The 13,196-nt window shown below is 42.4% G+C and overlaps 1 protein-coding gene across 4 annotated transcripts in view; it reads left to right on the forward strand.

The window, feature by feature from the left end:
* Positions 1–9,338, forward strand: part of RAPGEF4 (Rap guanine nucleotide exchange factor 4) — a 942,686-nt gene extending 933,348 nt beyond the window's left edge. For all 4 annotated transcript variants that reach the window (XM_069225351.1, XM_069225352.1, XM_069225353.1 and 1 more), the window contains one exon: positions 6,085–9,338. In XM_069225351.1, the coding sequence (XP_069081452.1) occupies positions 6,085–6,212 (128 nt within the window). In that variant the 3' untranslated portion in view covers positions 6,213–9,338. The remainder of the gene's footprint in view (positions 1–6,084) is intronic.
* The last annotated feature ends 3,858 nt before the right edge of the window (positions 9,339–13,196 follow it).

Raw genomic sequence — 13,196 nt, forward strand, 5'->3', positions numbered from 1 at the left:
TGTCCATTTACTCTGAAACAAAAACACATGTCTGCATTCACTCGTTCCCACAAACAAATTGTCTTGCTCAGATCTTGGCCTATATATACAAAGCCTACCTACATGTAATGCATCTATAGCTAGTTTGCCTTGGGTTTTGATTGCAGTGTAAGCATAATAATTTGCATATGTGCGTTTTTCTAACCCTTTTTCTAATCTCTCCTTCAATGCTTTGCGTCTATCATCGGTGTGATCTAAAAAGCTTTTCTCTACAGGTGATAGCAAGCAAGTCAAATTATTGCGATGTGCATAAGCAGTTCCAAATGTAAGCGTCGGCTCAAAGAATCCTCTAACTATTTTTATATCATGTTCCTTAGCTAACTTATTTAAGAATTCAATCACAGGCACAAAAGAAAACACAACATCCAGATTTGAATAAAAGTATTGCACAATGCTCTTGATTATAAAACCTTGTTAGTAGTAAGCTGCAACTAATCCCGTAAGTTAGAGGGAGGCTATGATAAGTAACTCCCTCCTACACAGATGAAGGAATCTTAGTACACACATAACAATCTTTCGCATCCATGGTTTCCACATACTCATTTAGCAAGCGATAGAAGACATTAGTAGAAAGTTCCCCCTTTGAATTAGTTCCCTCATGCAAGTGTCTCGCATCCTGCTCAAATCTTTCCCACTGTGTTAGTGTTGTAGTTTCAGGTTTTGAAGTAGCGTTAATAGTCTCTTTCTCTATCCATGGCATTCCCACAATCACTCCCACAATTATTATTGCACACACAACACCTATTATGAGTCCTAGCCAACCACACACCTTACTTCCCTTGTTACTACCTCTATTATAAGCCATTTCTGTATAGAATCAGATAGTAGATCAACAATCAACTTGAGGATGATTTAGAATATTCTTTTGCTCTCTGCGTGTATTTACAGCGTCTTCACCCTCTCCAGGACCCCCTTCTTGTCCAAATCAGGTTAGCAGCTTGTCACAATCGAGTTTCTCGAAGTCAATCCGGTTCTAATGTCACATTCGGTAATTATAACGTCTCTCTTTCAGTTTTCAGATTTTTCCATTTTAACCAAGTCTTTTCTTTGGATCAGTTCAGGTACCGTAGTACTGGCCTGGTACTTCTCGGTCAAAACAGAATGCTAAGAATTCTTGTTGCCACTCAGATGTTGTAGCATATGCCCATTCAGGACCTGTATACCTTCTGTTTGCGACTCTCTTTCTTTTCAGCCTTCGTTCACCTTGTTGTTCTCCTTCACTTAGGTCTTCCACTCGGGATGTATCTTTCTCCTCTGTTATTGTTTCACTTGGTGTGTCCCTTATTCTTAAGAGTGGCTTATCTGGCCAGTTATCACCTATATGCGTTTTCTTTCGATGTGTCTTTTCAGGACGCTGGACAGTACCCTCCTCTTGTACTATGGTGTTTTCGCTTGATGGACCTGCAATTAGCTCAGGAGACTTTGGCACACTCCGATTTCTCTCTACTATTTCTCCTTCTTCTTCTTCTTCTTCTTCTCCTTCTTCTTCTGGGTCTGTACTGGGTTCGATTTCTAACCCGTATCTGTCTACTTCAAGGAGAATCTCTCCTTGATTTAGTTCTTCTGCTGCCTGTACTGAGATAGGCACTCTGTCACCTCTCTCGATCTCATTGACTGTTTGAGGGACGAGGCTGTCCTCAGTGGGTTCTCCGACAGTCTCAGTTCCTTCTTGATTGTTTTCTGGCCCTGGGACTTCTCTTCCTGAAGCTGTTGTGCTGGAAACTTCAAGTTCCTCTTCAACAGGACACGTTACCTTTTTTGTGTGACTGGCATGTATCCAGTTTGGAACTCCGGCACACTTTACAGCAGTAGTAGTTGTCAAGATTACTTGATATGGCCCTTTCCAACGTGGCTCCAGACACGAATTTCTCACGTGCTTCTTGACAACCACCCAGTCACCAGCTTGTAGAGAGTGGCCTGGATCGCCAATCGGTGGCAATGTGTTAGCTTCCACCTGGTGAGAAAAAGAGCGAATCACATCAGCCAAACCTTTGCAGTAGTCCAACACCATATCATCTGTGATATTCACTAGAGCATTTGCAGGTACTGCTGGCAATCTCATAGCTCTACCCATGAGGATTTCATGGGGGGATAATCCCGTTTTCTTGTCTGGGGTGTTTCTCATTGACATCAGCACTAAGGGCAATGCATCTGGCCATTTCATATTGGTAGCTGCGCACATTTTTGCAATTCTTGATTTCAAAGTACCGTTCATTTGCTCTACTAGTCCTGATGCTTCGGGCGATAGCTACAATGCAGCTTTTGTTCGATGTCAAGTGCGGCACACAGGAGTTTAATCACCTCATTGTCGAAGTGTCTGCCCCTATCTGACTCTATAGAGACCGGAAACCCGAACCTTGGTATCAGTTCCCTAAGTAGTAATTTTGCAACTGTAAGACTGTCATTCCTACGTGTGGGGTATGCCTCAATCCAGTGACTGAAAACACACACAATCACCAACACGTACTTCAATCCTCCACAAACAGGCATTTCAATGAAGTCCATTTGCATTTTGCTGAAAGGACCACCAGCTCTCCCAATGTGGCTCAAAGTTACCACAGTTCCTTTTCCGGCATTCATCTGTTGACAGATGATGCACCTGTGACAAATGACCTCGGCAGCATGTCTGAATTTTGGGTTGAACCAATCGATTTTAAATGACCTGATCATCGCATCTCTCCCAAGGTGAGCATGTCCGTGGTACAGCCTGGCAAACTGGGACAGAAGGCTGTTTGGCAAGACTAACTTCCCTTCTTCTGAGACCCACAAATCATCGTCCCTCTGTACACATTGCATTCTTTGCCAGGAACGTTTTTCCTCCTTGCTTGCACGACTCTATAATGTTTTTAACTCATCTAACGTGTCAACCACCCGTAATGCCAGGTTCAAACATGTCATTTTCAGTTTGCGGTAACAATTCCCATTGCTCCTTGAACGATATACAGTTCAATGCGCAAAACCTTGCGACTTGATCTGCATAACCATTTCCCATGGACACAAAGTCTTGTGATCTAATATGAGCACTGCATTTCACCACGGCAATTTCAAGAGGTAACTGAATTGCATGTAACAAATCCTTTATTTGTTCACCATTTTTCACAGGAGAACCAGAAGAGGTAATGAAACCTCTCTGTGACCAAAGTTGGCCAAAATCATGTACGATTCTGAATCCGTATCTGCTGTCAGTATAGATAGTGACTCTAAGATTCACAGCTTTGTGGCATGCTTTAGTAAGGGCAATTAATTCTGCCACTTGAGCGGAAAACACTCTCTCGAGCCAGGAGGCTTCGATGATATCAGCTATTGTGCATACCGCATAGCCAGCTCTCAGTGTTCCAACAGAATCTCTTAGACAGGACTCATCAACAAACATGATACAGTCATTTTCCTTCAACTGTGTGTCCTGAATGTCTGGACAAGGTTTGGTACATAGTTCAGTTACCTCAAGACAGTCATGTTCAAATTCTTCCTCATTGTTGATTTCAGTGTTTTCAACAGGAAGTAAAGTTGCCGGGTTCAATACAGTACACCGCTTGAGTGAGCCATTTGGTGACCCCAATATGATTGTCTCGTACTTAGTGAGACGAGCATTTGTCATGTGCTGAGTTTTAGTTCGAGTCAACAGAATTTCAACTGAATGCGGAACCATTACTGTTAGGGGGTATCCCATGACTATGCCTTCACATTGTGTAAGGCTCTGACCAACTGCTGCAACTGCGCGCAAACAACCCGGTAAGGCTGCTGCGACGGGGTACAAGGTAGCTGAAAAATATGCTACAGGGCGATTTACATCTCCATGGACCTGTGTTAAGACAGACAAAGAACAAGCATCACATTCATGACAGAACAACAGAAAAGGTTTCGTATAATCAGGCATTCCTAACGCTGGTACCCTGCACATGCATTCTCTTAACTCCATAAATGACTCAAGTTCTTCCTTAGACAAAGCTATGGTAAATGGCTCATCCTTGATCTCCTTGCCTGTCAGTTTTATCAAAGGTTTTGAAATGATCGAGAAGTTGGGTATCCACTGGCGACAGTAGCCCACCATTCCCAAAAACATCCTGACATCTCTTTTTGTCGTTGGAGGGTTCATTTGCAAAATGGCTGTTATTCTTTCCTTTGATATTCTCCTGGACCCTCTTTTGATCAAATGCCCTAGGTATTTCACCTCTTTCTGACAGTATTGTAGCTTCCTGGGTGACACCTTATGCCCATTTTTTCCCAAATGATTCAGTAATGCAATGGTATCGTATTTACAACTGTCCCTAGTTTGTGATGCAATCAGCAAATCGTCAATGTACTGCACAAGGGTCGAATTAAAAGGCAGTACCAGGGACTCCAAATCCTTTTTCAATATCTGATTGAAGATGGACGGTGACTCAGAAAACCCTTGAGAAGATGGCATCTTGTGAGATATTCCTGTGTATTGGGTTTATCAACAATACTGTGGGGGTCATTACGACCCTGGCGGCCGGCGGTAAGTTGGCGGTAACACTGCCAACTGGCTGGCGGTGTTCCGGCAGCAATTATGACCGTGGCGGAAAAGCCACGGTCATACCGCCGGCCCCTCCACTTTCCCGCCAGGTTTCCGCCTGGTGGTCATAATCCCCAGGGCAGCGGTGCATGCACCGCTGCCCTGGGGATTATGAGTCCCCGACCGCCAGCCTGTCCGTGGCGGTAAACACCGCCATTGAAAGGCTGGCGTTAAGGGCACTTGGGGTGCCCCTGGGGGCCACTGCACTGCCCCTGCACTTGGCATAGGCAGTGCAGGGGCCCCCAGGCATAGCCCCGTCGCGCATTTCACCTCCCGAATTTCGGGCAGTGAAATGCGTGACGGGTGCTACTGCACCCGCTGCACATCAGCATTGCCGCCGGCTCTATTACGAGCCGGAGGCAAAGTTGATGTGACATTTCCGCTGGGCCCGCGGACGGTACCACTGTTACCGTCCGCTGGCCCAGCGGAAATGTCATAATAGGGAGCCAGGAATACCGCCGGCAATGGCGGTATTCTGGCTCCCGCGGCCTCGGCGGTCACCTGGCTACTCGGAATGGTGTAGAGCAGAGGTCTTCAAACTGGGGGGTGGGCCCCCTTACGGGGGCCTCAACTGGGTTCGGGGGGGGTGCCAGACTCTGGCCAAAAGAAGCGTTCTACAGATAACAGGCCTTTGTTTTAAGCAGAAGCATGTTATTGTATTTTTTTTAAGTTAACAGTACTTAACTGCAATGTTTAAATAGGTCTAGACATATTTAAACATTGGCATCTTTATAAAATAATTGTGAAAATTTCTGAAGGGGGGGCAATGATTTTTATTTTTCAACTTGGGGGGCACAGCATTAATAATTTTTCGAGACCACTGGTGTAGAGAAACCTATGTCCTTTATTCAGTGTGAGAGAGTTAAAAGGTAGACAGGCATTTAATCTTAAGTTATAGAATAATTACTGCAGAGGTAGCAGGCAACAGATGATTACATACAGATTCAACATGCTCCTCTTTCCTGCATGTTATCCTACATCATTACAGCTAAGATTCAGAGTTGTCAGAATTGGGTCACACCTTCAATCCGCTACAAGTTGTGGTTGCATCTTCAAGTCTAGCTCATGTGCACACTGGCCATAGCTCTCCTTGCTGATCAGCAAATGAGAGTGGCCCTTAGGAGTGAAGGTATGTGTTATAACACTATATTTGAAATACATGATCCACTCACTGCAGAATAAAAAGACTTTAGGTGTTTTTCACTCTTGTGTACTGTATGAGCGTTTATTATAAAATTGGGAATGAGAATGTCTAAAATTGATGGACAATATATTAAGGTATGACAGCAAAGGTTTAGTGTAATTTCATTAAATACATTTGTATTGCTCCTTTCTCATAACAAGGTTACCTGAATGTCTCAGCTTTGCCCAGTTCACACAAGCTTTTGCCACCTCCTTTTGTTAGCAATGGACAAACCGAAAATGTGCATGAATTAATTCTCTAAAACAGATATCTGGAAATAAAATGTGTTGTATTGTTTATTCTTTAATTTATTCCCTGTCTTCAGATCTAGATGCAGCACAGGGGAGCAAGAACCATCAGGATGTCCGGAATTACGTGCGGCACTTAAATGTGATCGACAACCAGAGAACATTATCACAGCTGTCTCACCGGCTAGAGCCACGACGCACCTAGACCTGAACATCAGAATTAAATAGTTTATTTTCTGCTCAAGACATGTCGGGGTACAGTATTTGTCTATGCAGCTGTCACTGTGAGGGCTACCATTTTTAAATGTTCAATTTTGTTCCAGGAATTGTGTGGAAATGTGACAAATTTCACAGAGAAATTAGACAGAACAATGTTTCCAATAGCAAATATAAATAAAAAGGACATACTTAACATAATATAAGCAGATTGCCATGCACAATAGTTTTGTCAATGGAAATGCAGGAGATAAACCTTGTCCTTCTTAGGCAACAGTTTATCATACTAAAATAAGGAGATCCTCCTAATCCTGAGTAAGCATCCCAGGATATTTTTGTGGAGGTCCATTCCTACACAACCAGGGATTTCCAAACTTCGCGATATTACAAATACCTCTTTTGTGCTTTGTACGTCTCAAATGTGGCATGTCTAAACCAGTCTATCTGGCAGGCATAATACACAGGCATCTCATTTTTCCACCTTCTCTGACATAGCATTCTAGAGTCTCCCCTAGATGAACCTCATTTTATATCCTAAATTTAGGATATATAACTCAAATATATATATATATATATATATATATATATATATATATATGCTGTTAGCCCGGTAAGCTTATCACTGTATCGCGTTATATAATTTCCAAAGCATTCACTTCCACTTTTTTAAATAAAATTACTTCAAAACTTCAGGCCAAGAAACAACTTACGTGACCTATGACTGATTTTTCACAAGTCTTTCTTCTATACTACTGCTCTCATTTTTGCCTCCGTGGGAATGGAGATTGTATTTAATTGATCATAAATATCAAATAATTGTGTTCGTTATTACTTGAAATGCACTTTGGGACTCATGCACTGTCAGACCTTTCATTTTTTTTAAATATGTTACATGCTGATTTTACACTGTCTACCATATGCTCTGTTTAAACATTTTCAGTGGTGCTTACAAAGCAGGCAGAAACATCACTGCATATTAGAGGATATTCAAAATATGCCTTCTGAACATTCCTTTTCCATGGAGGGTTGAACTCTACTGTTTAGTTTACAATACCAGTGTTTTCTTTGTGTATTAAATACCACTAAAGAGTAATTCAGACTGCAGGAGCATTACCTGAGATGCTGTAAACCAGAGAATCTGAGTTTTGAAATGTCATATATGTACAGCCTGTGATAAAGAATTGGTGGCTGCTAAGGAATAGTATTATGGACGTTGATAATTGGAACAAACAGGCACAAAATTCACAGGAATCCGAATGAGAGTACTTTCTTGGGCAGTTACACTTTTTCATAACATTAGGCTATGTTTTTGTGGAGTTCAAAAATGTAAAAGTAGCTCTCCAAATAGTGATGGTGGTTTCTGAGAGTATATCTGTGCTCCACACTGCTTTACTAGCCTCCAAGCACTAAACATAGAATTTGTTTTACAAACGTTTGCAAGAGCAAAGGTAATAAAGTGCCCATACATGCTCTGCCCCAGATGAAGTGTTCATGTCATGTCACAGTAGATCACTGCATAGCAGTATTGGATGTTTTTGTCAAAGGAACAGGATTCCACAGATGCCGGGCCTGTAAAATTGTGATGGGTCGTGAGGAACAACATAAAGTGTTTATTACTGAGAATACAGTCTTCTCTTGCTAAGTGACCCTTTATTATCTCCTCTGTGGCTCTTCACCATGATGGATATATATTTTTTTAATTTATTCATAATCCTTTATTTCCATAGAAGGTGACTGCTTCAGCCAAACATTGGGAAAAATAATTCTGCAATGCCTTGAGACCAAACTGGGTTTTAACCACTGGTTTAAGAAGCATAAAGACAATAATGTACATCTTAGCTTTCAACTTGGCCTGGTGACAGCTGTAGAGCTGTCCACAAAAGGTGCATGTCTAATTGATGCCAGGGTAGTGGGGGTCCCTACAACAGAAAGAACTGCAATACTTTCAGAAATGGATTTCATTGGCATTGCATAAAACCCGTGGAACAGTCCCAAATCTGCAGTCTTTTTCTTTGCCTATGGGGGAGTGGAAAGGGGAAAGTGGCCGGGCAGGTTCATTTTTTGTTCAGCTTGAACGAGCTTCCCTATGCTGAAGAATGTGGGAGGGTGGAAGCCAGGCTCAGCAGCTGCCTGCAGCCCCTAAAGCTCTGCAGATGTCTCTGGATCCAGTGTCTCAGTCTGGAACAATAAGGTCCATAGATTCCAGTCCTAATAACTCTAGGCCAAGAGACATTGGCAAAAAGAGAATGACCCAAGAGGTATCCCCCAAGGGATACCGTTCCCGGCAAGTGGTAATGGGGGCATTGTTCCTGTTGAAAGCTATGCACTCAAAAAATTCAATGAAGCAAGTATGAGAAAAATTTTTAAGTGGGAGACAGTTGCATGTGAATTTGGAAAACAGCTTTTCTGGTGGGTGTCAGAAGGAATATGAGATCCTGAAACTCAGCACTCACATGAGTACAAACAATGTCCTTAAGTGGAAAACATTTTCGGAATAAAACTGAATCAAGGCGCAAGTAGGGCTCTTTGGTCAATCTTGACAGTAGAAAAAGAAGATCGTGAATTTTGGTGGACTACTGTGGAACGACATATGATCTCATGCTGACGATGGTGTGGAGATTCATTTTGCCACCTTTGCTCTCTTAGATTGCTTTTGCCCAGGAGTTATTTGATCTGCCAGTTTCAGAGGGTGTACTAAGCAAGACATGTCTATCCATGGAGAGAACTCATAAGCAAGATGCCATTGATGGTAATTTTTACTAATTGCTCTGCACTTTGAATTACATGTAAATACAAAGTTCTACCTGGATTCCTGTCATGAAGGCTGTATTTATTTGATTATATTATAGATATTGTGCCAAAATAATTTATTGTATTTATTTAATTTAGCATGTAATTTGCGTAGAGTTATCCGACTTTTGACTAATGGATGCATTTTTTCTGTATGTACAATATAATATCTATGTTGTTTCAGGAACTCAGTGTGTCTTCTGTAAATATCCATAAGTGCAATGAATAAATATGATTGCTGGAATAGAAAAGTGTTATTGTCTTTCTTAATAAAAAGCTGGCATATGAACAGCTAAATAAGTCTGCTGTCATGTTTATTTTGTCTTGCTCAGCATACAAACTCAAAGAGGTTAAGTGTAAGAAAGTACATCCTGATAAAGTAATTAAAAAACTAGATGTGTCTCATTGTAATGCTATATGATTTGAGGAACTCCTGAAGATTATAAAGGACATTTAAGAAAAACCTACAACAATCTCTGCTACAGCTGAAATAGCCCTCTTCCAAATTAGATTAAAGCTTTGTGACTAAAGGAAAGGGGCAGGGAAAATTGTGCTAACTTAAATGCTCTCTGGACAGCATTTCACCGTATTTGAACATACAAAACACACAGGTCTATGCATTCCAGATTTAGGGACCATAAATATAAATTGCCCAGACAAAAAATCCAATTAAACAAAAGAAGGGTGAGAACATTTTTCATGTAAAAAGGGTAAGAGCCCAAAAACAGACTGCGTCCTGCCTATGGCAGGTAACTCAGTGACATTATGTATTTGTCAAAGAGTACCATGCTTTAATTGATGTGAAATTAACTAATTACTATGCTGTTTGACCCAGGATAGTCAGAATCCAAACTTTCCACCTATTTTGGATAAAAAATGATGTCTAGAATTTTAATGCTAGGGCTTAGAAACACAACTAAAGAAATAGAAATGTTCATCCTGGATCCATAAAAGGAAGTTTGCAGAACTGTAGCATTAAACTGTTGACATTGTAGCAACAATACAGTCCCATTGTGAACTATAGCTGTTGATCGCCCTCATGTGGGATCCGTAGCTTTCATCAGGACCTGGATCCTTGAACCGAATCTTGGATGATTCATCCAGTCTACTGCAATCACACTGCTTCTCGGTCAGCAAATACATGTTGAGTAGTCTTCCATCATCACATCCAGTTCTTGGTGTAGGTAGTCCTGCAAGATACCGATATTGTATGATCACAAATGAAACAACAGTTAAAACAAAATGAAGTGAAAAACTTACAGTCAAGTAACTCTACGCAAGTGTATGGTGCCACAGCAAAATAGTGTGGCAAAGTACACTGCAAATAACAAGTGGATAAAGCACTCTCTGTGGATAAAGGTTGGCATTTAACAGATATCATCATCATACATGCTTACCTAATAATAATCAGAATTAAGGCCCAGTTGACTGAACACCTGGGGGTAGGGAGTGAAGTAACATGCTGTAATGTAGATGAATATACAAGATATTAATCTTAATGCTGAATGGCACCATATGAGCCTTTGTCAGGTAGGGCTTATTATACTAACATATTCAAAGTGACCACCCTGCGGTCAATCAATCTAATTTCTTAAGTGCACTACTCACCCGTTAAGGTCTCAAGGCGCTGTGGGGGAGAGGGGTTGTTGCCGGTTACCGGTCAAACAGCCTTGTTTTAAGGTGCTTTCTGAAGGTTAGGAGGTCCTGGTTCTTGCGTAGGTTGGTGGGGAGGGAGTTCCATGTCTTGGCGGCGAGGTGGGAGAAGGATCCGCCACCAGAGGTGGTGCGTTGGATGCTGGGGACTGTAGCGAGGGCGAAGTCGGCGGAGCGGGGCTGTCGAGTTGGTATGTGGAAGTTTACTTGTTCGTTGAGGTAGGCCGGTCCAGTGTTGTGGAGGGCTTTGTGAGCGTGGACGAGGACTTTGAAGATGATCCTTTTGTTGGTGGGCGGCCAGTATAGGGATCTGAGGTGGGCGGATATGTGTTCGTGGCGAGGGAGGTTGAGGATGAGACGTGCGGCTGCGTTCTGAATTTGCTGGAGTTTTCATTGAAGATTGGCTATGGTGCCTGCGTAGAGGGCATTGCCGTAGTCCAGTCTGCTGCTGATGAGGGTGTGGGTGGCTGTTCTTTTTTCTAAAGGAATCCTATGCTTCCAGACGTGTCCTCCAAATGTTGGATTAGGTGAAGCACTCTAAATGTTTATATCGTGGAGAGTGTCTGACCAAACCGTGAATTCCAGATGAATGCATGGCATCATCACACTCATTTGTGATACAAAATTGTGTGCTGAAGCCAACTGGAACCCACTGGAAGTGTGGCTGTTAGTAACAAGTAAACTTATAAAGTGTAAAAGAGGAAAAAAAGAAGAAATAGCAGTCCCATAGCATACCACTTGAAAATACTGTGATCCAAGATGTCAGAGAGGGCCATCAGGAGCCAGATGACTAAAAAATTGCCACACGCCCCCAATATAATGGAGCTTATATGTAATAGCAATGCAAAATCGAGCACTGTCACAAATGTGGTCTCATAGTTGATTAGCTCAAGGTACAAAGCCGAGAAGAAATTATCACAAGAGCTAAAGAGAATTTTTTTTACTTCTTATGGAAACATGAATGAAAAAGAGATGGACAAAGTACAGAACAAACCCTCATACAGATTCCAGGTTCAATAACAGAGAACCAATGAAGTGCTGTGGTTAATAAAGTCCACAGTCTAGGTAAGGAAAGATGAGATCTGAGGTCACTATCAAGGACTGCTGATTTGTAGCCAAAGAATCTCATCACTGATTCCCTCAATGTGTATTTTTAGATGGCACCCCCATCTCTGCTTCTTGTTCATAATACATAAGCAGCGCTGCAATGGGGATTACAATCCCCTTCTCTACCAGTGGTTTCATGGCAGTAGCACCACCATAAAAAGGCTGGTGGGGACGGGGTGCAGGGGGCTCCAGGGGGTTTCCATTGCAAAACAGACAGTGAACATAGCGACAAGTGCTGGTGCACCCTATGCACTACAGCATTGCAGCCAGCTCTATTATGAGCCGGGGACAATGCTGTAGGCCGTTTCCTGCTGGGCCAGCAGGAAACTCATAATGGCCCTGGCAGGGAGGCTGCCATACTGGTGGCAACCTACCCATCGGGACTTCGGCGGACAGGCTTTTCCATCCGTCAAAGTCATAAAGAAGGCCTAAGTCTCTTGTCTGGAAGTCAGATTCCTTCATTGAATGTGGCAAGGCTCCTGGCTGTAGCCCAAATGAGTTTGTTGGGTGCTACTTGGTGTCCGGTCCGCTGAATCACATTTGCGGCAGTAGAGAAGAACGTAGCAGGTGCTGCTGTGAAGTCAGCCCTAGCAGCGATGCACCCACTGCAGATCAGCATGCAGGTTGGTCTCTGTCAGTCTTCTGTCAGTTCTCCAGGCAGAACTCTTTGAAAAGGTTTCTAAGTCTGAGCTTTTAGGTTTAGGCAGAAAGAGTACACTCAGGCACTTATTTAAGGGCCACAGGACCTTAGGAACTCCACTTAGAGGTCGAACTCACTACAGGAGAGGCCACAATAGGTGCAAGGGAAGGTCCCTGTAGCTTAACACCAGTAGAGAGACACATTTGTCTCAGACAGGAGAACTATAACTTTCTAAAAGTGTCATTTTCAATACAGTAAAATAAAATACTACTTAACTATTAAGTTGGATCTTAAATTACCATGTAAATGAGCCCTTGAGTCATTTTTCTAGCTGTTCCTAAATGAACGTGTTATGGGGCTTATTTACAAGCTCCATGTGCTGCTAGTGCATCACTTTTTGATTTATTTTGCCAAGCCAAATTGGCAGTTTTAAAGCAGACTACCTAAGCTATAGGGGCCTGGAGCCATGCTCTGCATGTTCACACTAGTGGAGGCACAATGTATGCGGTAGTGTTCTAGTGAACATAGGCTATAAGTTACAGAGGCTGGGTGCACTTTTGTACCATATCCGAGCGTCTTATAGATAAGTTAAATATGCCGGTCAGGAGTGTAGCCAATTTAAACATGATTTAGGGGTTTGATCACATGCACTGAGGTCTGACTAGCAGTGTTCCAGTGGGCAGAACCAAACACCCAGCAGCACTAGTCAAGAAAAAATAGGGGTGAAAATATAAAAAGGAGCATTTTGCTAGAACCATCAAGGGCATGATTTTACAATGAATG

Source organism: Pleurodeles waltl, chromosome 3_1 (genome assembly GCF_031143425.1).
Source record: "Pleurodeles waltl isolate 20211129_DDA chromosome 3_1, aPleWal1.hap1.20221129, whole genome shotgun sequence".
In the NCBI taxonomy this organism is placed as follows: Eukaryota; Metazoa; Chordata; class Amphibia; order Caudata; family Salamandridae; genus Pleurodeles; species Pleurodeles waltl.